General features: G+C 44.0%; 1 protein-coding gene across 21 annotated transcripts in view; it reads left to right on the top strand.

Annotated features, from left to right (window-relative positions):
* Positions 1-23,716, top strand: part of PUM1 (pumilio RNA binding family member 1) — a 401,680-nt gene extending 377,964 nt beyond the window's left edge. For all 21 annotated transcript variants that reach the window (XM_077295564.1, XM_077295579.1, XM_077295569.1 and 18 more), the window contains 2 exons: positions 17,975-18,167; positions 22,139-23,716. In XM_077295564.1, coding sequence (XP_077151679.1) covers positions 17,975-18,167; positions 22,139-22,270 — 325 coding nt within the window. In that variant the 3' untranslated portion in view covers positions 22,271-23,716. The remainder of the gene's footprint in view (positions 1-17,974; positions 18,168-22,138) is intronic.
* The last annotated feature ends 1,392 nt before the right edge of the window (positions 23,717-25,108 follow it).

The raw sequence follows: 25,108 nt of genomic DNA, 5'->3' as shown, positions 1-25,108 counted from the left end.
TGGCAATGACTGCCTGAAGTCTTGAACTCATGAACATCACCAGACGCTGTGTTTCCTCCTTTTTGATGCTCTGCCAGGCCTTCACTGCGGTGGTTTTCAGTTGCTGTTTGTTTGTGGGCCTTTCTGTCTGAAGTTTAGTCTTTAACAAGTGAAATGCATGCTCAGTTGGGTTGAGATCAGGTGACTGACTTGGCCATTCAAGAATATTCCACTTCTTTGCTGTAATAAAATCCTGGGTTGCTTTGGCTTTATGTTTTGGGTCATTGTCCATCTGTAGTATGAAATGGCTACCAATCAGTTTGGCTGGATCTGAGCACACAGTATGGCTCTGAATACCTCAGAATTCATTCGGCTGCTTCTGTCCTGTGTCACATCATCAATAAACACTAGTGACCCAGTGCCACTGGCAGCCATGCATGCCCAAGCCATCACACTGCCTCCGCCGTGTTTTACAGATGATGTGGTATGCTTTGGATCATGAGCTGTACCACGCCTTCGCCATACTTTTTCCTATCCATCATTCTGGTAGAGGTTGATCTTGGTTTCATCTGTCCAAAGAATGTTCTTCCAGAACTGTGCTGGCTTTTTTAGATGTTTTTTAGCAAAGTCCAGTCTAGCCTTTTTATTCTTGATGCTTACGAGTGGCTTGCACCGTGCAGTGAGACCTCTGTATTTACTTTCATGCAGTCTTCTCTTTATGGTAGATTTGGATATTGATACGCCTACCTCCTGGAGAGTGTTGTTCACTTGGTTGGCTGTTGTGAACGGGTTTCTCTTCACCATGGAGATTATTCTGCCATCATCCACCACTGTTGTCTTCCGTGGGCGCCCAGGTCTTTCTGCATTGATGAGTTCACCAGTGCTTTCTTTCTTTCTCAGGATGTACCAAACTGTAGATTTTGCCACTCCTAATATTGTAGCAATTTCTCGGATGGGTTTTCTCTGTTTTCGATGCTTAAGGATGGCTTGTTTTACCTGCATGGAGAGCTCCTTTGACCGCATGTTTACTTCACAGCAAAACCTTCCAAATGTAAGCACCACACCTCAAATCAACTCCAGGCCTTTTATCTGCTTCATTTAGAATGACATAACGAAGGGATTGCTCACACCAGTCCATAAAATAGCCTTGGAGTCAATTGTCCAATTACTTTTGGTCCCTTTAAAAACAGGGTGGCATATGTTAAGGAGCTGAAACTCCTAAACCCTTCATCCAATTTTAATGTGGATACCCTCAAATGAAAGCTGAAAGTCTGAACTTCAACTGCATCTGAATGGTTTTGTTTAAAATTCATTGTGGTAATGTCTATAGCCAAAATTAGAAAAATGTTGTCTCTGTCCAAATATATATGGACCTAACTGTATATGTGTATATATACACTCACCGGCCACTTTATTAGGTACACCATGCTAGTAACGGGTTGGATCCCCTTTTGCCTTCAGAACTGCCTCAATTCTTCGTGGCATAGATTCAACAAGGTGCTGGAAGCATTCCTCAGAGATTTTGGTCCATATTGACATGATGGCATCACACAGTTGCCGCAGATTTGTCGGCTGCACATCCCAAAGATGCTCCATACAAGGCAGGATGGATCCATGCTTTCATGTTGTTTACGCCAAATTCTGACCCTACCATCCGAATGTCGCAGCAGAAATCGAGACTCATCAGACCAAGCAACGTTTTTCCAATCTTCTACTGTCCAATTTCGATGAGCTTGTACAAATTGTAGCCTCAGTTTCCTGTTCTTAGCTGAAAGGAGTGGTACCCGGTGTGGTCTTCTGCTGCTGTAGCCCATCTGCCTCAAAGTTCGACGCACTGTGCGTTCAGAGATGCTCTTAGGCCTACCTTGGTTGTAACGGGTGGCGATTTGAGTCACTGTTGCCTTTCTATCAGCTCGAACCAGTCTGCCCATTCTCCTCTGACCTCTGGCATCAACAAGGCATTTCCGCCCACAGAACTGCCGCTCACTGGATTTTTTTTCTTTTTCGGACTATTCTCTGTAAACCCTAGAGATGGTTGTGCGTGAAAATCCCAGTAGATCAGCAGTTTCTGAAATACTCAGACCAGCCCTTCTGGCACCAACAACCATGCCACGTTCAAAGGCACTCAAATCACCTTTCTTCCCCATACTGATGCTCGGTTTGAACTGCAGGAGATTGTCTTGACCATGTCTACATGCCTAAATGCACTGAGTTGCCGCCATGTGATTGGCTGATTAGAAATTAAGTGTTAACAAGAAGTTGGACAGGTGTACCTAATAAAGTGGCCGGTGAGTGTATATATATATATCTATCGACAAAAAAAAAAACAAAATAAGTAGCGGCACAGTCCCTTGTGTTGAGGTTCTTCCCAGACTATGATCAGGGTATGTTGCACAAACTTATGAATGACACAGCCGCTAAATCAAGACTTCAAGGTGCCCCTCTGAAAAAAGACGTCCATCTGCATATTCCACGTAAAAGAAAAGATGAGGGCACTCACCATTCTCACCATTCTTCACAAAATTCAATCCTTTATTGGTAACAACTCCAGATAAAATTCATGGCCGGGGGGGAGGGAGCCGAAGCTCGTGTGAGCAGGGGAAGACGAGGACGACGGCCGTTTCGCGCTGTGCTTGCGCTTCTACAGGTCAGTTTGTGCAAAGGTGAGGCGGCGGAGATGTAGTGCCGGCCATGACACATCCCCCCACCAAATCCCTCCCACAAACCATAAAATACACACACAATATAAAATAGCACACATTAAAAACAATATCATATGTATATGATCTTAATTTAAACACTTTAACCAAGGCTGACAATAAAAGAATATGCTGCTATTTCAGGAATTGCACTGTACTCGAACTACTAAAGGCGTCACAATATATAACAATCACGAACAATACCAGCAGATCTTACCCACCCCTAATGTCGCTATAATTAACACCCATTGTCACAAACATTAAAGGAATATCGACATGTCCACCCTATCATTAAAGCCCAGCGGTCCTAATGCATTACTGCGCATGATCCATCTTGCTTCGCATCTAAGGAGCAAGTTGTCCAAGTCGCCCCCTCGAACCGGCAGACTACCTTTCTCAATTCCGGCAAAGGTAAGGATCTCTACATTACCACCATGCTTTTCCTTTACATGAGCAATCAAGCGCGGTATGCCTTTCCCTGATACCACTGACCTGCAATGTTCACGAAAGCGGACATATAACGGCCGGATCGTCTTCCCTATGTAGTAATACCTACAGGGACAAAAGACCACGTACACTATATATATATATATATATATATATATATATATATATGTGTGTGTGTGGTGTGTATGTGTGTGTGTATGTGTGTGTGTGTGGTGTGTATGTGTGTGGTGTGTATGTATGTGTGTGTGTGTGTATATGTATGTATGTATGTATATATATATATATATATATATATATATATATAATGTGTATATAGCACTCCAAAAGGTAATGGTGAAAAAGTCGACATTATTAGCCCATATGGTGTGGCTACTTTTTTTTTCCATCCACCTAGCCATATGGGGGCTTGTTTGTTTGTTTTTTTCGGAACAAGTTGTACTTTTGAGGTACATCAATAATTTTATCATGTGATGCACTGGAAAGTGCGGAAAAAACATGTTTTCATAATTTTAAACTTTTTTTTTATTTTTCATACTTTTTAATGTATTTAATAGTTTCTGTGGTGAAATATGTGTATATATATCTATATGTGTGTAGTGGCATATGTCTAGAGTTATATGTGTGACTAGTGATAATGTAACATCTGTCCTGAAGGCAAGTCGCACCTAGGTGTTAATAGGTTCTTCCTTGGGACGAGTAGAAATTCTGTCTCCATATCTCACCAGGGGGTCTAGCTAGGGTCGAGAAGAAAAGCAACATTTTGCACCTTCTAGGTCTTGGAGGGGAGACGCTAATTGTGGCCTGAGGGAATCTATCCATAAGAACCTTTCCACAAGAGAAAATAATATATTCATTGGGGGCGCGGCCGTGTCCCAATCAAACAGGCGGCAGTTATGATATTGGCCTGAGGGGCTGGTCTAGAAACCTGACCTCAGACCAAAGTTATAAATTTAGGCTGCAGACAGAATTGTGTTCACATGTTGGGGGCAGCCTGAGAAGCTGGTGTGTTCCAATCTACATCGTCCTACCCTCAGGGAGCAGAAGCAACTACCAGTTAGATAACTTCTGTAAGTTTCTCCTGTTTATTTTGATACTGTTTTGCATAAGTTGTATGTCTTTTTATTAACATATTTTTATACCTTTTCTTATTGTAAGCACTGACCCTTTTGTTATTAAAGTATAAAACTTTAACAAGTTGAACCTTGAATGTTCTAAAGAATCCATAGCCTAAAGGTGTGCGAGCCTTATGAGTGGTAGACCTTATTAGTATTATTAGTCCGGGACTCCTCACCCGTGTATTCGATGAGTGGTGGCAGCGCGTATGAGCGGGTGTGTGGCCTGGGTCGGTGTGTGATTTATGCTCCCATTGCAGCATAGGACAGAGGTTGAATCCTGGACTGAGAGTGGGGAGATAGATTAACCCTTGCAGGCACAACCCCAAGTCACATGTGAGAGCAGGCACATGACGAATAAGTCACACCACGGAGAAGGGATTTGTGACAGTTTCGTTAGGGGATTTGAAGCTGCGATCATCCAATTGCTTGTGCTATGTACAGCAGTGCATCATGCACTGCTATGTGTAGCTAGAATAACAATCTTCTAAGAACGCCGGCCGCGATTTGGCTATCACAGGATGATTGTAGCTACAAGCACAGGGGACATCAGCAAGCCCGCCGGCTATCATTGTACGTGGAATGACGCGCTTCTACGTCAGCATGTGTTAAATGCGACTGTCAGAGATAGGAAAATATATTCTATCGCCACGACAGCACCCCACGAGAGAGGGGATCCGCCCACCATCTGGACAGGAACCTACAGGTTAAAAAGGGGCGGTCCCCCTCGCCTTCCAGTTTGGGTTCCTGTCCGGACGGCGGGAGCCTGCAGGTCAACTTACCCGGGTCAACCAAGCCTCTGCGCGGTGTCCGGAGAGAACGGCAGAATTGGGGGCACCGGAAGCAGCGTCGGGGGTGTACTGCTCGCAGACCCCCCCTCGTCTGACCGGAGTGTGTGTTCCCAGGGGCCGGGGAATGTCGCCCTGGGTCGCAGAAGCGCGACACTTCTCAGCAGACGTCGGCGCTTGTGACCTGGAAGTAGTTGTTCTACTTCCGGGGAGGCCGGGAGGAGGAGAGCGGCAAATACAAAAGGCAGAGCCGCGGAGGGTGAGTGTGCGTGGCAGCATGTCCTCGATTGGGGACGCCGAGCACTTGCAGCTGACAGAGCAGCAAAGGAAGAGCAGCAGTCGGTCACGCAGCAGTGACATGGTACGCGGGCGGCAGGAATCTGGCAACCCAACGTCAGGTGGCACCTCACCTCCTCAGAGACCGGTACTCCTTCATTAGCGGTGGGTGAGTGTTTAATTCCAGCCCAGTAGCTGATCATGTTGTCTTTTGCTATGCTTCGTTATAGGGTAAAAAGGTTACAAAGTCAAAGCATAAACAGTGTGCTATGTGCACAGAACCATTGCCAGACAGTTATAATAAAGAAACTGTGTCAGGCTTGTATCTGCCGTACTTTGGAAGAAGCCCCTCTCCGTACATCGAATTTGAGGGAGGTCATTAGGGAATAAGATGTTCCCTTAAATCAAAACGGCATGAAAAAATCAGGATGGATGTCACAGAAAATAAGGAAGCAAGATCTACCCAGGACATTATGTTTGCGGGGCTGTGCCAAAGGAATCGTAAAACGTTCCCGGTGGTGGACACAATCAAAGATTTGGTCAGACGGGAGTGGGATAAGCAGGATAAAGGGTTCTTACCATCCGCTGCAAAGAGAAGATACCCCTTTGATGATGACCTCTTATCTCAATGGATAAAGATCCCTAAGGTAGACGCAGCAGTAGCTTCCACCTCAAAATCAGCCTCGTTACCACTGGAAAATGTGGGTCTCACCCATCAGATAGGAAGGCGGACATGTTCCTGAAAAAAGTGTGGGAATCCTCTTCGGGAGCCTTCAAACCCGTGATCGCTGGTACCTGTACTGCCAGATCCGTTATGGTCTGGGTAACTCAGCTAGAGGAGCAACTTAAAGCGAAAGTTCCTAGAGAAAAGTTGTTGGATTCCTTGTCTCAGATCTGAGAGGGAGTAGCCTATTTGGCGGACGCTTCAATAGACTCTTTGAAATTAGCGGCAAGATCAGCTGTTCTTTCAAATGCGGACCGGCGGGCACTTTGGCTTAAGACCGGGAAGGGAGATGCTCAGGCTAGAGCCAAGTTGTGCACCATTCCATGTAGGGGTGAGTACCAATTTGGCCTGGTGCTGGATGATATCCTTTCAAAGGCAGAGGATAGGAAGAAGGGATTTCCTAAAGTATTTAATCCCACTTTCAGGAACGCCTTCAGAAGATGCATGCCTTTCAGAAGATTTCAATCAGACCAGCAAGGATATAGTCACGATTGGGAACCGGCGGAGCAAAAGAAGAAAGGTGAATACTATGGAAACCCCTCATCTTCTTCAAGACGCAGATGCAATTATAGAGATCTACCAGTGCGTGGTAGATTGAAATTTTTCCTCAATAAATGGATTAAAATAACTTCTAGTAACTGGATATTGGGGGTAGTTGCATCAGGGTTGAGATTAGAATTTCTGAAGATTCCCCTGGATCATTTTGTATTAACTAAGCTTGATTCTTCAGCTCAACAACAGGCCCTAGAAGTGGAGATTCAACAGTTACTTAAAGAGCGGGTTATTGAAGAGGTTCCAAAACACCAGGAGAAAACAAGATTTTATTCTCCGCTATTTTTGATTTCCAAACCCGACGGGTCCTTTAGGACTATCATAAATTTGCGTAAATTAAATCAATTTCTTCAATATCGCGCTTTTAAGATGGAATCCATTAAATCAACAACTAAACTTTTGTTTCCCAGGTGCTACATGTCGGTACTGGATCTAAAAGATGCATACTATCATCTGCCAGTTTTCAAAGATCACCAACAGTTCCTCAGGATGGCAGTGCGGATAGATCATCAGGTTAGGCATTTTCAATTTCTGGCAGTGCCCTTCGGCCTATCCATGGCACCTAGGATATTTACTAAAATTATTTCAGAAGTAATGGCCCATGTAAGAGAGAAGGAGGATACCCTTGTGATACCCTATTTAGATGATTTTTTGATAGTCAGGAATTCGATTTGCCAATGTAAGGCCTGGGTAAGCGCCATAATATTGTCCTTACAGGAACTCGGTTGGATGATCAACATAAAAAAATCAAGGCTAGAACCCGCCAGGTGTCAGATTTTTCTAGGGATTCTTCTAAATTCAGAAGACCAATCATCTTTTCTACCAAAGGAAAAGAAGCAGAAGATTATTTGCAAAGTTACGGCTGTAAGAAAGGATCCGAATTTAAAATTGATTGACGCAATGTCCCTGCTAGGGTCACTGACAGCGTGTATACCAGCCGTGAGATGGGCTCAAGCTCATACTCATATGCTACAGTTCGAAATCCTCCAGGCAGAAAAAGTTCAGGGTTCTCTAAATGGAAAACTCACTATCACCAGCCACCCTTCGCGATCTAAAATGGTGGCTCGGTCTGCTTCATTTATCAAGAGGAGTTCAGTGGAGCATCACACCAGACAAGATAATTACGACCGATGCCAGTCCATTTTGTTGGGGAGCCCACATGGGGAAGGTTCTGACCCAAGGGCAGTGGTCGGATCTAGAGTCACAGGGCTCGTCAAATTTAAAAAAACTCTCAGCAGTCAAACATGCTCTCCTTCACTTGCTACCATACCTGAAGAGTTTGCATGTACGGGTACAAACCGACAATATGACTGTAGTGGCCTACCTCAACCATCAGGGAGGGACAAGATCGCAATCTCTGATGTCCTTAACAACACAGATACTCTCCTTGGCCGAGAGTCACTTTCGTTCCCTATCGGCAATTCAAATAAAAGGAGAGCTCAATATGGAGGCAGACTATCTGTCGCCATTCCCTTCGACAGGGGGAATGGTCTTTAGACGAACAGATATTCAAACAGATAGTCAGGCTCTGGGGGTTACTAGTCATAGATCTGTTTGCTACGAGAGAAAACAGAAAGGTCAGGGTGTTTGCATCTCTCCAAACAGACCAACCGTGCATAGTAGATTCCCTTCGGGTCCGTTGGAACTTTCCGCTAGCATATGCGTTTCCCCCGATGTGCTTGATTCCTCTAGTTCTCAGGAAGATCAGGGAAGAGAGAGCAAGAGTAATTCTAATTGCCCCTTCTGGCCCAGGAGGCCTTGGTTCTCTCTCCTCAGGGCAATGTCAGTGACAGACCCTTGGGTGTTGCCAGTGGTTCCGGAGCTCCTTTCTCAAGGTCCATTTCATCATCCCAATTTGGAGACTCTTCATTTGACGGCGTGGAACTTGAGAGGGAGCTTCTGAGGGAAAGAGGTTTTTCCGGGGCTTTGGTTTCTACCTTGTTAAGAAGCAGGAAAGAGGTCACTACTAGGATTTATTCTAGGGTCTGGAGAAAATTCCTTACATTCCATCAACAACCCCTAGCAGATAAAGTTCCAATTCTGGCCATTCTGGAATTCTATTAGAAGGGCTGGGAATTGGGTTTGGCAGTTAGCACATTGAGAGTCCATGTTTCAGCCTTAGGGGCCTTGTATAACAGTGATGTAGCAGGGAATAGATGGGTCGCTAGATTTATCAAAGCATGTTAGCGTAGTAACCCTGTCCATATTGCAAGATTGCCCCCTTGGGATCTAAATTTAGTGCTCGAGGCGTTAACTGAACCTCCTTTCGAACCGTTAGTTTCTATTCCAATTAAAAATTTGACCTTAAAGACAGCTCTACTGTTAGCACTGACATCTGCTAGGAGGGTTAGTGATATCCAAGCGTTATCAGTTGATCCTCCCTATCTAATAATTCTCCAGGATAAAATTGTCTTAAAACCAGATCCTGCATACCTGCCAAAGGTAGCATCTAGGTTTCATAGAAGCCAGGAGATATACCTACCATCCTTTTATGAAAACCTCGCTTCAGAACAGGAGAAGAAATATCATACTCTAGATGTTAAAAGAGCAGTGTTAGAGTATTTAAATAGGACGCAAAGCTGGAGACAGAGTAGGGCTTTGTTTGTCTCATTCCAGGATCGAAGGAAACGTTTGAGTGTCACGAAGAGTTCTATCGCTAGATGGATTAGGGATGTGATATGTCTTGCCTATTCCGCCAAAGGGGAGACACCGCCAGAGGGCATCAAAGCGTACTCCACTAGGGCTATGGCATCTTCCTGGGCAGAGAAGGCAGATGTCCCCATTGATATGAAATGTAAGGCGGCAACTTGGTCATCACCTTCCACCTTTTATAAGCATTAGCGCCTTGATCTATCTGCTAATTCCAGCTTACACTTTGGCCGTTCAGTACTTAGTGCTGTGGTCCCTCCCAGTTAAATAGTCTTTGATAGTCTCTCGTGGGGTGCTGTCGTGGCGATAGGAAAACTGGTTTTTACTTACCGGTAATAGGGTTTTACAGAGTCCACGACAGCACCCGTACATTCCCTCCCCCCCTGTATATAATAACTTATTCTTGCACTCTTTGGAAGGTGTGCCTTTAGTGGTCACTCTATAGAGGTGATGGTACTTAGTATTGTATTATTATCATGTACTGATTCATTGGCGGTATCCCTTGATACTCTGGAACACAAACTGGAGGGCAAGGGAGACCGCCCCTTTTTAACCTGTAGGTTCCTATCCGGATGGTGGGCAGATCCCCTCTCTCGTGGGGTGCTGTCGTGGACTCTGTAAAGTCCTATTACCGGTAAGTAAAAAACGGTATTTTTATCTATATTACTGATGGGGAAGTGGTATTACAGTCAACTTTTACATTGTGTTTGCGAAGGAAACTGGTTCCTCCCACATCACCAATCCGTGACGTAACCGCACAGGCACAGCTCTGCGGCGCCCCCTTTGTTTCTCAGGTCAGTAAGGGAACTGCACCTAGAGCAAATGGCCGCCGGGGGGACTGCCCTGTTACCCAGGCTGGTTATTCTAAGATTTGCAATCAGAATAAAAGGATCAGCCCAAAATTAATTTATGGTTTAATTGCCTTAAGGGCACACTAGATAATTACAAGAAATATACAGTAAAAATATACCAAGAGTTAGTCAGAGTAAAATATAACAATAATAGTACAAGGCTTAGAGGTATAAAGCTGGAGGTCAATTTACCAGGTTGAAGGTCGCTTGTGGAGGCCGGGGAGCTCTGTGTTCCACAGGTACAAGACTTCTAGTTGCCGGGCAGCCCCCAAAAAGCATCTGCTTGCTCCTCTCTGGCTGGCATATGCCCTGTTCTTTATTTCATCATCATCATCTTCTTCTGTTGTCTCACTGTCCATGTGTCCTCGGTTTTTAATCCTTCTGCGTCCCTCCTACCTGTACCTGGGTGGGCTAAACAATCTCCACCCCCTCAGCTTCCCTGCAGAATCTATTCCCAATACCTAATAAATGGAATAACTTCTCTCAGGATGATCGGATCAGTACACGGGCGGTACCAGCGCATGTGATTTGTTCTGCCGGTCGTACAGGGCTCAAACCTGGACCCATTCTATCGCTGTGGGAGGCTTATCTCTATATCTCAGGTTCCAGGACTCTCACTGACTGACAGATGTGCAATTTATTCAGGGCTATGAGGATATTTTTTATGAGCCTGTACCTCGGACGATGCGTCCATAATTCATAATTTCATGTTGTAGATGGTCCGGCTGGGAAGACAATAGACGTGTCCTCCTGTAGCCTTCGGACATGTATGCTTTAATTGAGCCCCCAGGCACCTCCATGCCCCCTGCTGGCGTGGCATGCTCACTCAAGCTTTGAAGTGCCATCTGCCTGCTACACTGGTCTCAGTCCATTACCATACTAAAGGGTCTTCATTCAAGTAGTCAAAAAGTGGGGGCCAGGAATGCCCATGTCCTTGCAGACGTGTGACCAGGTGAATTCTGATATGACAAAATAGTCAGGCCAATCTCTGATAGCAGGCCAGCATTATGCCCCATATCCAAGATGGTGGCTGTTCCCTCATCACACCTCCCTGCTTTAGGGGGTATCACATTCCTGTGTTCCCCCATGTGTCCTTCTGCACCTTCTCTCGCCAGGACAACCCATCAGCGTTACCATGGTCTCTGCCTCTTCGGTGGCGAATGGTGAACTGATACTGCTGGAGAGCAAGGCTCCAGCGTAGCAACCTCCCATTCATCCCAGAGACCGTGTGTAACCAGCTGAGGGGGTTGTGGTCTGTTTCCATGGTGAATTGGCGTCTGTACAAGTATGGCTGCAGACGCTGCAGGGCCCATACAATTGTCAGACATTCCTTCGCCATCGTGGAATAGACCACTTCCCTCGGCAGGAGCTGCCTGCTCAGGTACAAAACGGGGTGTTCATGACCCGTAGTGTCGACCTGGCTGAGCACAGCACCGAGGGCAAAGTCGCTGGTGTCGGTCTGTACTACGAACGGCCACGTGAAGTCAGCTGCCTGTAGTACAGGAGAGCTAGAAAGGGCAGTTTTGAGCACCTGGAAAGATGTCTAGCAGGCGACTGTCCAGTCGACTGCGACAGTCAGCTTCTTCTTGGTGAGGTCCGTTAGGGGCTTGGCCAGGGTACTATAGTGTGGAACAAACCTCCCATAGTACCCGGCAGTCCCCAAGAATGACATCACTTGCTTCTTGGTCCTGGGGGAGGGCCAGGAGGTGATGGCATCCACCTTCCCGGGCTTCAGAGCTCCCCCACCTACCCGGTGTCCCAGGTAGTGGACCTCACTCATACCCAGCTGGCATTTTTCTGGCTTAATGGTCAAGCCTGCTCGCTGGATCCACCCGAGCACCTGCGCCAGGTGCTCTAGGTGATCCTCCCAGGTGGGTTTGAAGATGACCATGTCATCCAGGTATGCGGACGCATACCCTTCCAGTCCCTCGAGCAGCATGTTGACCATCCGCTGAAAAGTGGCAGGGACATTCTTCATGCCCCATGGACTCGTACAGTCCAAATGGGGTGATAAAGGCAGAGCGTTCCAGTGCCTTAGGGGTCAGGGGAATCTGCCAATATTCCCTGCTTAGATCCATGTGAGTCAGGTACTTGTCCCTGGCCAGCTGATCGAGCAGGTCATCGATGCGCGGCATTGGGTACGCATCGGTGAGCCCCCGGTAGTCCACGCAGAACCACGTAGTTCGGTCCTTTTTAGGGACGAGGACTACAGGCGATGCCCATGCGCTGTTGGACGCTTGGATCACCCCTAGCTTCAGCATCTCGTCTCTCTTGGCGCATGTGCTGCTGCACCTCAAGAGAGACCCGAATATGCTGAACACCGGATCGGGGAGTGATTGCCGGTGTCTACATCATGGACGGCTGCCTCAGTCCTTCCGGGCAGGCTGCTGAACAGCCCCCGAAAGGGGTGTAGGGTGACCCCCAGCTAGAAACGTTGGTCCTCCGAGAGCTGGTGGCCAACCCCCACATCTTCGATGGATCCCCCCCCCGCCTTGGCTTGGGTGAGCAGATCCAGGAGGGTTTCTACCTCACCTTCCTCGGGAAGGTTGCAGACTGGGTGGGCACAAGCCTCCCGCTCATGATGTGCCTTCATCATGTACACGTGGAAGGCCTTCCTCCTTCCACGGGCGAGGTCCACGGTGACCAGATAGGTGACGGCGTTGAGCTGCTGGTGCACGAGGTATGGACCCTCCCAGGCCGCCTGAAGCTTGTTTTGTGGGACGGGGACCAGTACCCACACCTTTTGACCCACCTGGTAAGTCCTCTCACAAGCATTCTGGTCGTACCACCACTTCTGGTCAGCCTGGGCCATATTGTCATGCACCAGCCGCGTCAAGGCCGTCATTCTGTCCCGGAAACGCACGACATACTCAATGACCAACACTCCAGGGGTGGCCAAATATCCTTCCCATGCTTCCTTCACCAGCGCAAGGGGCCCCCGTACAAATCGCCCATACAGGAGCTCAAAGGGGGAGAACCCCGTTGAGGCCTGTGGAACCTCCCGGTAGGCAAATAGGTGTGGGTGATACCGCTCCTAGTCTCCCGTGGGAGTCGACCAATATCTTAAGCATCTGCTTTAAGGTGCCATTGAACCGCTCACACAGGCCATTGGTCTGTGGGTGATATGGGCTGGCTACCAGATGTTGCACCTGTATCTGCTTACAGAGAGACTCCATCAGCTGTGACATGAACTGGGTCCCTCGGTCGGTGAGCATTTCCTGGGGAAACCCCACTCTGGAGAAGATCTCCAGTAAGGCAGTGGCCACTTTGTCAGCCCGAATGGGCGACAAAGCTACTGCCTCTGGGTACCGAGTGGCATAGTCCACTACCGTTAATATGAAGCATTTTCCGGAGCGGCTGGGAGTGGACTGAGGCCCAATGAGATCCACAGCCACCCTCGAGAAAGGCTCTTCAATGATGGACAGTTACCAGTGGGGCTTTGGGGCGCCGCCTCGCCTTTCCCACCCTCTGACAGGTGTCACACGAATGGCAGTAGGCAATTACCTCGGTCCTCATTCCAGGCCAGTAGAAATGCTGCGCTAGCCTGGCCCTGGTTTTAGCAATCCCTGTGTGTCCCGGCCATGGGAATCTCGTGAGCTATCCGCAACAATTCTGCCCTGAACGGATAGGGTACCACTAACTGTCAGTCCCTGGGCCACGCGTCCGGTGAACCCTGGTGGACCGTTACCTGGTACAGCCGTCCCTGGTCCCAGACCACCCGCTCACGGTCTGACTCCCTGGGAGGCTGTGCCGTATGCTCCTTGAGAGTTTTCAGGCTAGCGTCCGCTTCCAACACTGCCTGAAATCCCTGACTCGATGTGGCAAGAATGGACGACACTGCCACATGCGCTGTCAGCTCCCCGGGATCTGTCTCCTGGCTGCTGTCTGACTCGGCAGCCACTTGGTCTGAGATGGGGAAGCCGTCAGGCCTCTGCGAAGCGCCTTGTGCTCCGGCGCTCCCACTCCTGGTGACAGCGGCCACGACCGATGTGCCCACGGGTAGCGCCTGCTTCCCCTCGGCTCCTGACCAAGTCGCCGGGTCAGGCAGAATTCCCTGGCTTCCTGACATCCCGGGTGTGGGGAACTCCTGCCCTGGGGTCTTACCTGGTTGCTCCTCTCCTGGGACGCCCCCTCCCCCCCATGGCCGGTTCCTCTTCCTGCAGAGGCCCTAGACTCAGCAGGCTGGATCCACTTAGGGGCCCTACACTGCCCATAGCAGCCCCTCCCTCCACCTCTGAGCTCTCCCCTACAGTCTCCTTACCTGTCCTCCCTTTAAGCCCTGTGTGTGTGGTGTCAGTGCATGGATTACCCTCAGGTTTCACTCCCTCCACTGTTGAAGCACATGCAACACATCAACATCGGCATTCACAGTAAAGTCATGACATTCTTGGGGAGCCGAACTTGGGGATTCAGTGGCCACATACTGAGACACTAGCCGCCCCAAATCGGTCCCAAGTAACACATTGGCAGGAATATTTGGCGTTACTGCCACCTCCCGCATTCCCCTCCCGGCGCCCCAGTCTAAAAACACCTTTGCGACAGGCAGCGCCGGTTCCACGCCTCTAATTCCGGAGACGGTAAGGGTTTTTCCCGGTACCAAGTCTTGAGGGGACACCACCTCAGGACGTACCAGGGTTCGTTCAGCGCCTGTGTGAAAGTTACAGCTGGTAGTCTTTAGTGTCTGGGAGTAGGGGTCCCACGCACACTATTACTCTGATCCCACCACACTGCCACCAATGTGAAATAAACTGGTTCCTCCCACGTCACCAATCCATGACGTAACCGCACAGGCACAGCTCTCCGGCGCCCCCTTTGTCTCTCAGGTCAGGCTTCCTCACTCAAGCTTTGAAGTGCCATCTGCCTGCTACACTGGTTTCAGCCCATTACCATACTAAAGGGTCTTCATTCAAGTAGTCAAAAGGTGGGGGCAAGGAGGGCTCATGTCCCTGCAGACGTGTGACCAGGTGAATTCTGATATGAGACAAAATGGAGTCAGGCCAATCTCTGATGGGAGGCCAGCATTATGCCCCATATCCAAGATGGCGGCTGCTCCCTCATCACAGTGTTCTTTAATTACAGTTTTGAAACATCAATTATATCAGAATCTGCTAGGCTGTCCAATTAATAATGTGCACATTCAATATAGATTTTGGATTATTTTTGGTTATGATACAATAATTCAAGAGTATATATATATATATATATATATAATATATATATAATATATATATATATAATATATAATGTGAGTGTATACGTGTGTGTGTGTGTATATATATATATATATAAATATATATGTGTGTGTATGTGTGTATATATATATATATATATATATATATATATATATATATATATATATATATATATATATATATATACACCTACTGTATCCTCACCCGCCCCTTGTAGATTGTGGGCCCTCGCGGGCAGGGTCCTCTCTCCTCCTGTACCAGTTGTAACTTGTATTGTTCAAGATTATTGTACCTGTTTTTATGTATACCCCTCCTCACATGTAAAACACCATGGAATAAATGGCGCTAAAATAATTAAAAAAAAAAAATATATATATATATATATATATATATATCTTGAGACTGTTTTGTAGGGTACACCCTCTTTTCTTAGGTCATGAAAGTTTAATCTTTAAAATCACAGCTGATGTACAGTCATGGCCAAAAGTATTAACACCCCTGCAATTCTGTCAGATAATACTCAGTTTCTTCCTGAAAATGATTGCAAACACAAATTCTTTGGTATTATTATCTTCATTTAATTTGTCTTAAATGAAAAAAACACAAAAAGAATTGCCCTAAAGCCAAATTGGAAATAATTCCACACCAAACATAAAAAAGGGGGTGGACAAAAGTATTGGCACCGTTTGAAAAATCATGCGATGCTTCTCTAATTTGCATAATTAACAGCACCTGTAACTTACCTGTGGCACCTAACAGGTGTTGGCAATAACTAAATCATACTTGCAGGCAGTTGACATGGATTAAAGTTGACTCAACCTCTGTCCTGTGTCCTTGTGTGTACCACATTGAGCATGGAGAAAAGAAAGAAGACCAAAGAACTGTCTGAGGACTTGAGAAACCAAATTGTGAGGAAGCATGAACAATCTCAAGGCTACAAGTCCATCTTCAAAGACCTGAATGTTCCTGTGTCTACTGTGCGCAGTGTCATCAAGAAGTTTAAAGCCCATGGCACTGTGGCTAACCTCCCTAAATGTGGACGGAAAAGAAAAATTGACAAGAGATTTCAATGCAAGATTGTGCGGATGTTGGATAAAGAACCTCGACTAACATCCAAACAAGTTCAAGCTGCCCTGCAGTCCGAGGGTACAACAATGTCAACCCGTACTATCCGTCAGCATCTGAATGAAAAGGCATTGTATGGTAGGAGACCCAGGAAGACCCCACTTCTTACCCCGAGACATAAAAAAGCCAGGCTGGAGTTTGCCAAAACTTATCTGAAAAAGCCTAAAACATTTTGGAAGAATGTTCTCTGTCAGATGAGACAAAAGTAGAGCTTTTTGGGCAAAGGCATAAACATAGAGTTTACAGGAGAAAAAAAGAGGCATTCAAAGAAAAGAACACGGTCCCTACAGTCAAACATGGCGGAGGTTCCCTTATGTTTTGGGGTTGCTTTGCTGCCTCTGGCACTGGACTGCTTGACTGTGTGCATGGCATTATGAAGTCTGAAGACTACCAACAAATTTTGCAGCATAATGTAGGGCCCAGTGTGAGAAAGCTGGGTCTCCCTCAGAAGTCATGGATCTTCCAGCAGGACAATGCCCCAAAACACACTTCAAAAAACACTAGAAAATGGTTTGAGAGAAAGCACTGGAGACTTCTAAGGTGGCCAGCAATGAGTCCAGACCTGAATCCCATAGAACACCTGTGGAGAGATCTAAAAATGGCAGTTTGGAGAAGGCACCCTTCAAATATCAGGGACCTGGAGCAGTTTGCCAAAGAAGAATGGTCTAAAATTCCAGCAGAGCATTGTAAGAAACTCATTGATGGTTACCGGAAGCGGTTGGTCGCAGTTATTTTGGCTAAAGGTTGTGCAACCAAGTATTAGGCTGAGGGTGCCAATACTTTTGTCTGGCCCATTTTTTGAGTTTTGTGTGAAATGATCAATGTTTTGCTTTTTGCTTCATTCTCTTTTGTGTTTTTTCATTTAAGACAAATTAATTGAAGATAATAATACCGAAGAATTTGTGTTTGCAATCATTTTCAGGAAGAAATTGAGTATTATCTGACAGAATTGCAGGGGTGTCAATACTTTTGGCCATGACTGTATATGTCCTAGAACATCCCATGGGTTAATAAAAGGTTCAGTTCACTGGATTTACTGCATCATTCTCCCATTTTTGTTGACTATTGGTGGCTGTTGGGGCACATCCTTAGAGGCATGCATCCCCAATTTTAAATTGCCAATGCTGTTGCCTTTAACTGGTGATGTGTAGGTCTGGAATTGTCACCGATTATTTTTTGCATTTACTAGGCAGCTAGATGTACTTAAAGGGAATCTGTCAGCAGGTTTTTGCTATCTCATCTGTGATGAGCCTGATGTAGGCAAAAAGAATCTGAATCCCAATGATTTATCATGTAAGTTGCTGAGTACAGCCTTTCTGGCACAATCAGAGCTTCTAGATTTAGAGTGAAGCAGAACTGAGAAAGCTAATCCCACCCACACCAGGCTCTTTGTGTCCAAAGATGATCACAGAAGGGGGTATGTGGGACCGAGGCTAGTCACAGCAATGATAAACTACTGGTGCTAAAACAATCAATGTACCCAAACAAAACCTTGTGCTATCTTCAGATTACATAGCAAAACGGTCTGTTTTATATGAGGTGTATATTCATCCTTTTGTTTTGTTTTTTTTCCTTCATAGTAATGTGGTGGAGAAGTGCGTGACACATGCGTCTCGCACAGAGCGGGCAATGCTAATTGATGAAGTTTGTTCGATGAATGACGGGCCTCACAGTGCCTTGTATACCATGATGAAGGATCAGTATGCCAACTATGTGGTGCAAAAAATGATTGATGTGGCAGAGCCGGCACAGCGTAAAATTGTCATGCACAAGGTAAATGTACAAGTCCTACAAGTAAATTTTTAGCTGAAGGGTCTTTGGTCTTAGTTCATATATTTAAAGAAGGGCTAAGAGCCTTTTTTGTTTTGAAACTTTGCAGTCGAATTACACTGGTCAACGCAATTTTTCTGGCAAAAGGTTTTAAAATATATTTTAAGTCAATTTTGGCTGCTGATTACGAATATGAACTCCGTTTTTGCCTATCACATCAGGATTTCGAGATATTTTCAATTTTTGATTAAAATTACTCCTATCTAATGTTTTATGATAAAAACACATGATTTTCGATACTACATTGTATATTTTTAATCAAGGAATAGCAAAGATTACAAAGTCAATGTACAGCAAAACAAATATACTTACAGAATTAAACTACAAAATATAAAAACACATATATATGGCACACATATGAATGGCAAATGGCAGTTATTTGAACTTTCTTTTCTTGACTGATCTGTGATGTACAGCTTCTGGGTTGTCTCTCATCAAGCTCCAGCAATAGTCAGCCATCATATGTGAGTCCCACCGGCCTTGATACCGTTCTTCCATTGTTTTAACGTCCTGATGAAAACATTCTCCTTGTTCCTCGCTCACATCCCCAAGGTTCTCTGGAAAAAAGTCCAAATGGCTGTGTAAATAGTGAATCTTGATACTCATTCTACATCCAAGATTTCGCAGACACTCATTAGTAGCTCTTCCACAATCTCTTCATAGTTGTCTGCTTTCTTATTCCTTAGAAAATTCTGCACCACATTACAAAATGCATTCCAAGCTCTTTCTTCTGTCTCATTCATTGATGTGATATAATTTGGGTCTCTCATAAGTGTTCTTATTTGAGGTCCATCAAATATTCCAGCCTTTTTCTTCTCTTCACTAAGATGAGGAAAAGTTGAACATATATAGTTAAAGGGAACCTGTCACCCCGTTTTTTCCGTATGAGATAAAAATACTGTTAAATAGGGCCTGAGCTGTGCATTACAATAGTGTATTTTGTGGACCCAGATTCCCCACCTATGCTGCCGAAATACGTTACCAAAGTAGTCGTTTTCGCCTGTCAATCAGGCTGGTCTGGTCAGATGGGCGTGGTGTCTTCCCCCAGATCTTGCTTAGTTTTCCGTTGGTGGCGGCCATTTTCCTGAAGCAAACATGCGAACTCTGCTTCAGGAAAATGGCCGCCGCGATCTCCATCTGCGCATGCGCGGCATCCCGCGGCCATTTTCCTGAAGCCCCGGGCAGCAGAGCGCTCGATCTGCGCACGCGCGGCCACAGGAAGATGGCCGCCCCCACCGATCACCAGGGGAATAGCGCAGATCGCGCTATTTTCCCTCCCCTGTGCAGTGGATTCTGGACTTGGGCATGCGCACACCACTACGCCACCAACGGAAAACTAAGCAAGATCTGGGGGAAGGCACCACGCCCATCTGACCAGACCAGCCTGATTGACTACTTTGGTAAAGTATTTCGGCAGCATAGGTGGGGAATCGGGGTCCACAAAATACACTATTGTAATGCACAGCTCAGGCCCTATTTAACAGTACTTTTATCTCATACGGAAAAAACGGGGTGACCGGTTCCCTTTAAAGCATTCTCCACTGTGATTGAGAGCTTTGACAAACTGCTTCATCAATCCAAGTTTTATGTGTAAGGGAGGAAAGACAATGTCCTTCCTATCCACTAGAGGATCATGGATGACATTCTTATCGCCAGGTGCCAAACTCTGTTGCTGAGGCCATTCATTTTTCACCCAATTCTTTGCTGTAGCTCTACTGTCCAGTAGCACAGAAAACAAGGGTGTTATCATAACAAAAGGGAATTATGCATGTTCAATGAAAACAAAGATATCCTCACATTTATTGGGAGACTAAATGAAAACTAAATTTACCTTAGTGAACCGTATAAACCGGCACTTTTCATACACTACTTATATTTATCATGGAATTCTTGAAAATGGGCTATATACCTGTAGCGCAAAAGCGTGATGTGATAGAGAAATTATAAGATCAGGCTTGAATTCAGCACCATCAAATTAGTCTAAAACTGTTCTTAAAGTCCATGCCAGAAATTTTTTTTTTTTTGTAGACCAGTGTTATTGGTCTAGAACATTAATGGACTGGCATCTAAAAGTGTATACAAAAGGAGAGCGAAAGAGACATGCACATATGCAGGGATCAACATGTAAAATCACAAAATTTTATTGATATCAGTTAACCACCCACCACACATTATTTAAAATCATTTAAAACCACAAAAATTACAAATATTGCACCCAAGACAATAAGGGGGGAGAAAGAAGAGACATGGGTCCGATTCACTACCTGAAAACTCTCAATCACATTTCATGAATCATTACAGAATATTTACTCCAAAGGAGATGCCAGTGAACATTATCACAATTAGGGTGTTGGGGAGTAGGACAGTTATTTTCTCCCCAATTTAATTGGACTAATTGTGATAATGTTCACTGGCATCTCCTTTGGAGTAAATATTCTGTAATGATTCATGAAATGTGATTGAGAGTTTTTAGGTAGTGAATCGGACCCATGTCTCTTCTTTCTCCCCCCTTATTGTCTTGGGTGCAATATTTGTAATTTTTGTGGTTTTAAATGATTTTAAATAATGTGTGGTGTGTGGTTAACTGATATCAATAAAATGTTGTGATTTTACATGTTGATCCCTGCGTATGTGCATGTCTCTTTCGCTCTCCTTTTGTATAGTCTGTACCTTTGGCATGCTGCAGGTTAAACACATGATTTATGTTTGATGGTGCCCTCTATTTCTAGTTTTTGGGCATCTAAAAGTGTATTTCAAAACATGAAACCTAAGACAAAAGACCACCTCTTGATTTCCATTGAAACAAGCACGCTACAAACATTTTTTTTAAATGCTTTAGAAAAGCTTAATTTTTATAAATATCAGAAGTACAACATTTTATCTTTTAAAGGGGTTTTCCCACGAACGAAAGTTAATTTTAATCAATAGATCTTGAAATATTATTGTCCACAATTGGATGTGTTTAAAAAAATGTTCCTGTGCAGAGATCATTTTATAAATGTGCCCCTACTGTGTAATGGCCGTGTCTGACCATACAGGAACATAGTCTGGTGATACCACTGATTCTGGGCAGGAGGGAAGCAAAAGAGTGTACAGACATTACAGCACGGGGTCACAGCTGATTGTTTTTTTGGGAGTAAGACATTTCCCTGCCTGTTTTTAAGCAATGCTTTACCTCACAGAATCAGCTGTGATCCCATTCTGTCCTGTCTGTATACTCTTTTTCTCCCCCCCCCCCCCCAGGAGCTGTGGTATGATCAGACCGTGTCCCTGTAGGGTCAGACACAGCCATTACACAGTACACAGCAGGGGCACATTTATAAGATTACCTCAGCACAGGAATATTTTATTTAACCACATCATTAACATGTGGAAATTATTATTCCAATATGTAGTGATTACAATTAACTTTTGTTCATGGGAAAACCACTTTAAGTAACAGTAGGCACTACATGCTATCCATCACACAAGGGAATACACCCACTACAAAAGCACACTACAGCTTCAAGTATCTTTCCACCTTCCAACATCTCAGTGTGGTAAAGATGTGGACATATGTCATCTTCTTGAACCGGCAGGGGGGCCACTTTTCCAATTGGATTGAATTGTAAAGTTGTTATTTTTTATCAATTGTATGTGAAATTATAAAATGAAGTTGTATGCTAAAACAATTGCATACAATTGCTAATATAAATGTTTGTGGATTTATAAGGTGAAGTTTTTCCTAAGGATTTAATTAATTGTTTATGGTGTATGTTTTGAAGAAGAGGCTTGTGTTTTTTAAGCAGTGGCTAGGATCTGCTTATAATTGCTATATATATATATATTTTTTTTTTTTAACTAAAAGAGAGCTTTTTTAATTGAGTAAAGATGCGTCACCCGTACTAAGCCTCGCACATATTCTTCTTTTTTAGATTCGACCCCACATTGCCACCTTACGTAAATACACATATGGCAAACACATTCTTGCTAAGTTGGAGAAGTTCTACATGAAGAATGGTATGGATCTGGGGCCGATGTGTGGTCCCTCCAATGGCATCATCTAGAGATCTTCCTGAACCCACTGTATCCCCCTAATGCTGCCCACCACGTGGAGATTCAGGGCGTAGTTCTTTCCGCAAACTTATGTAAATGTCTTTAATTTTATTACACCTGACACATTATTATTTTAAAGATCAACTTAACCCTTCCCACTGTATTTCTGTATAGAATCACTTGTACATATCTTGTACATGTCCCCCTCCTTTTCTGATTGCATATTTTTCTATTATGTGCTTCAGAGCCCGTGTGAATAAATTTGCTCTTTGTGAAGTCCAAAAGGATACTGAAACCTTTTAAGCCAAAACACATTTTCCCCCTTTTTTATATTTTAAAACATGCTTTTTGTAAGCAAGATTTTTCCATATCTATCCATGTCATAAACTCAATATAAATTTATATATTAATTTATATATAAATTTGCATATACATTTTCTTTTTTTCCAAGTTTTGTTTTATTGTGCAGATATTGAGATCAAGGCAGATGACCTGCCATTTTTACGACTATATTTTGATTTCAAGAGACTTACTTTAGCATGTCCACCTTAATTCTAACCCCCTATACCCTTTTTTCGCTTTGTATAAATATGTAGTGTATACTTGATATAGATATTTGCATATATATATATAAAACTTTGTAGTATTTTTCTTTTAATTTTTTTGATGTTTAAATACAGATGTATCCTGCAGTTAGTGGACATAAACCCTTTTGACTGTAAAATTGTACATTTGTAAAACCTCAGTAATGTAAATGTGAGTTTGAAAATCGACATAACCCCCTTCCTTTTTGGTAAGAGAAAAGTTGAAAAAGAAAAAAAAAAACTTTAGGCCAAACTGTGCATTTTCAGAATTCTTCTACCGATATATTGGTCGTGATGTTGTAAATTGTAATTTCAGCCAGGCAAGACAAAACCGCATCTTAACCTTCCCCTTTTTTTAGTTGATGTTTGATATATAATTTTATTTCCACAATTAATTTGGATAAGTGTTAAATTTGCTCTAAATTAGTGCAGGACTCTTGCAAAATCAGCCAACTTACTAGTTGAATTTGAACTGAAGACCCCATTGAAATCTTGTTAGTCATTCTTTACTGTACAGACTCTGTTTTGTTTTGCATTTTGTCTCACTTGTAAGTTGCTGTAACATATTGTCCACTTAATTCTTGTTTGAATATACAAATGTAATAGCTAAACGGTGTATATTTACAACACATTAAATCCCCTTCTTTTGTGTATATTACAATTAAATTTTCCAAGCACACCTGTTTAACTGTATGTGTATAATTAAGAATCCCCTTTTCAATTGCCAGATGGAGCAGTAGGAGGGCATTGAAGAAGGGGCATTATTGGCCCTGTGGATGCTTCTGATGTAGCAATTAGTTTTTGTACTTTGTGTAGAATGTCTATAAACGATGTGTGATCTTTATGTTGAGAATTACAAAACTTTGGAATCTGTTTGTAGTCTATTTTTTTGCATTCACCTTTATGTTCTCAATCTGTCATACACAATCTACAAGTAAGTGTTGCCACAGCACTACAAAAAAAAAAACACCGTAAACTTCATATCACCTGATAGATTCCTGATTTTATAGACTCAATGATTGTTTTGCCATTCTTATCCAAGGGCATGTTATCTTAGAGGGAATTTCTGTTAAGTGGTACATGTGATATCTGCATTTTGGAGCACCATCAGCTGAGCTATAGGGAAAAGTAGAGCTTTCCAATCTTGACACTGGATTTAGCTATGACACTTGCTATTAATAAATCAAAAATTATAAGTTAAACTGCACCTCATATAGCCAGGGTCCTACAGGACACTAATTAGGATGCACATCACAACCAGGGAGTTCATCCCGGAAAGAAGTCCATACCAGATAGTAGAAAAGACAGCGCCTCAAACGTTGGTGAAAAAAAATTCACATTTTATTCCGCCTCCTGTGGCAACATTTCGATCCAAAGAATCTTTCTCAAGCACAGTACAGGAGTGTTTCAACCGAAACTATATAATGCAAACCCCTCCCCTCACTTTAACATACACCAATGAAAACAAAACATAATAAACCTCCATACATACACAGATATTCAACAGTTAAAAATAGCCCCACATTTTTCCAGACTGCCCTCTAACAAATAGCCAAAAAATATATCAACCCCGATTGCTAATATACAAACAGACAAATGATAGAACTGCAGATACATGTCCCCATAAAGAACGTTTGTAAATATTAGGAGCACCAAGCAGCACCTCCGTTATCATATCATATCCTTATTCTGACGTGGCTCTGGACCAATCCAGTCTACTTCCATCTGCGCATGTCCCGGCGTCCAGACGTCATTGGACACCATATCTCTTTAAACAACGCAAGCTCCCGCAGCTCAAAATCATTAGTCCAAACACAGAATGTCCTAATATGGGCGGTGCATGTTCTAATCAGAGACAAACAGCTCTATACAGCCGTGCTTATACAGAGGGCGCTGATACACAGTAGCGAACACCCATAAATGAAAAGAAAAAACCTTCACAGTTCAAAAAAATCAAAAGGGAAAACACCAACATTTTAGCAGGCAATCAGGATCATCTATGGTACAATATAATAGGTGGATACATAGGTAATATAGATTACAAAAACATTTAAAAAAAAATAAAATAATGCACCCTGGGTAATCCTATAAAGTTAACCAGTAACCCAGATTACGGTATATATAATACCACCCAATACACAGATTGGATACCCCAGGATGCATGCATCCTCACAGTGCAGTACATACAGTAAATATAAACACATGTTTAAACATACATATTAATACCCATATGCCCACCATACACATCAGTCCATATTTCAATAA

This window comes from Ranitomeya variabilis, chromosome 3 (genome assembly GCF_051348905.1).
Source record: "Ranitomeya variabilis isolate aRanVar5 chromosome 3, aRanVar5.hap1, whole genome shotgun sequence".
Taxonomy (NCBI): Eukaryota; Metazoa; Chordata; class Amphibia; order Anura; family Dendrobatidae; genus Ranitomeya; species Ranitomeya variabilis.
Note: the sequence above shows the minus strand (reverse complement) of the source record. Positions and strands in the feature narration are given on the sequence as shown.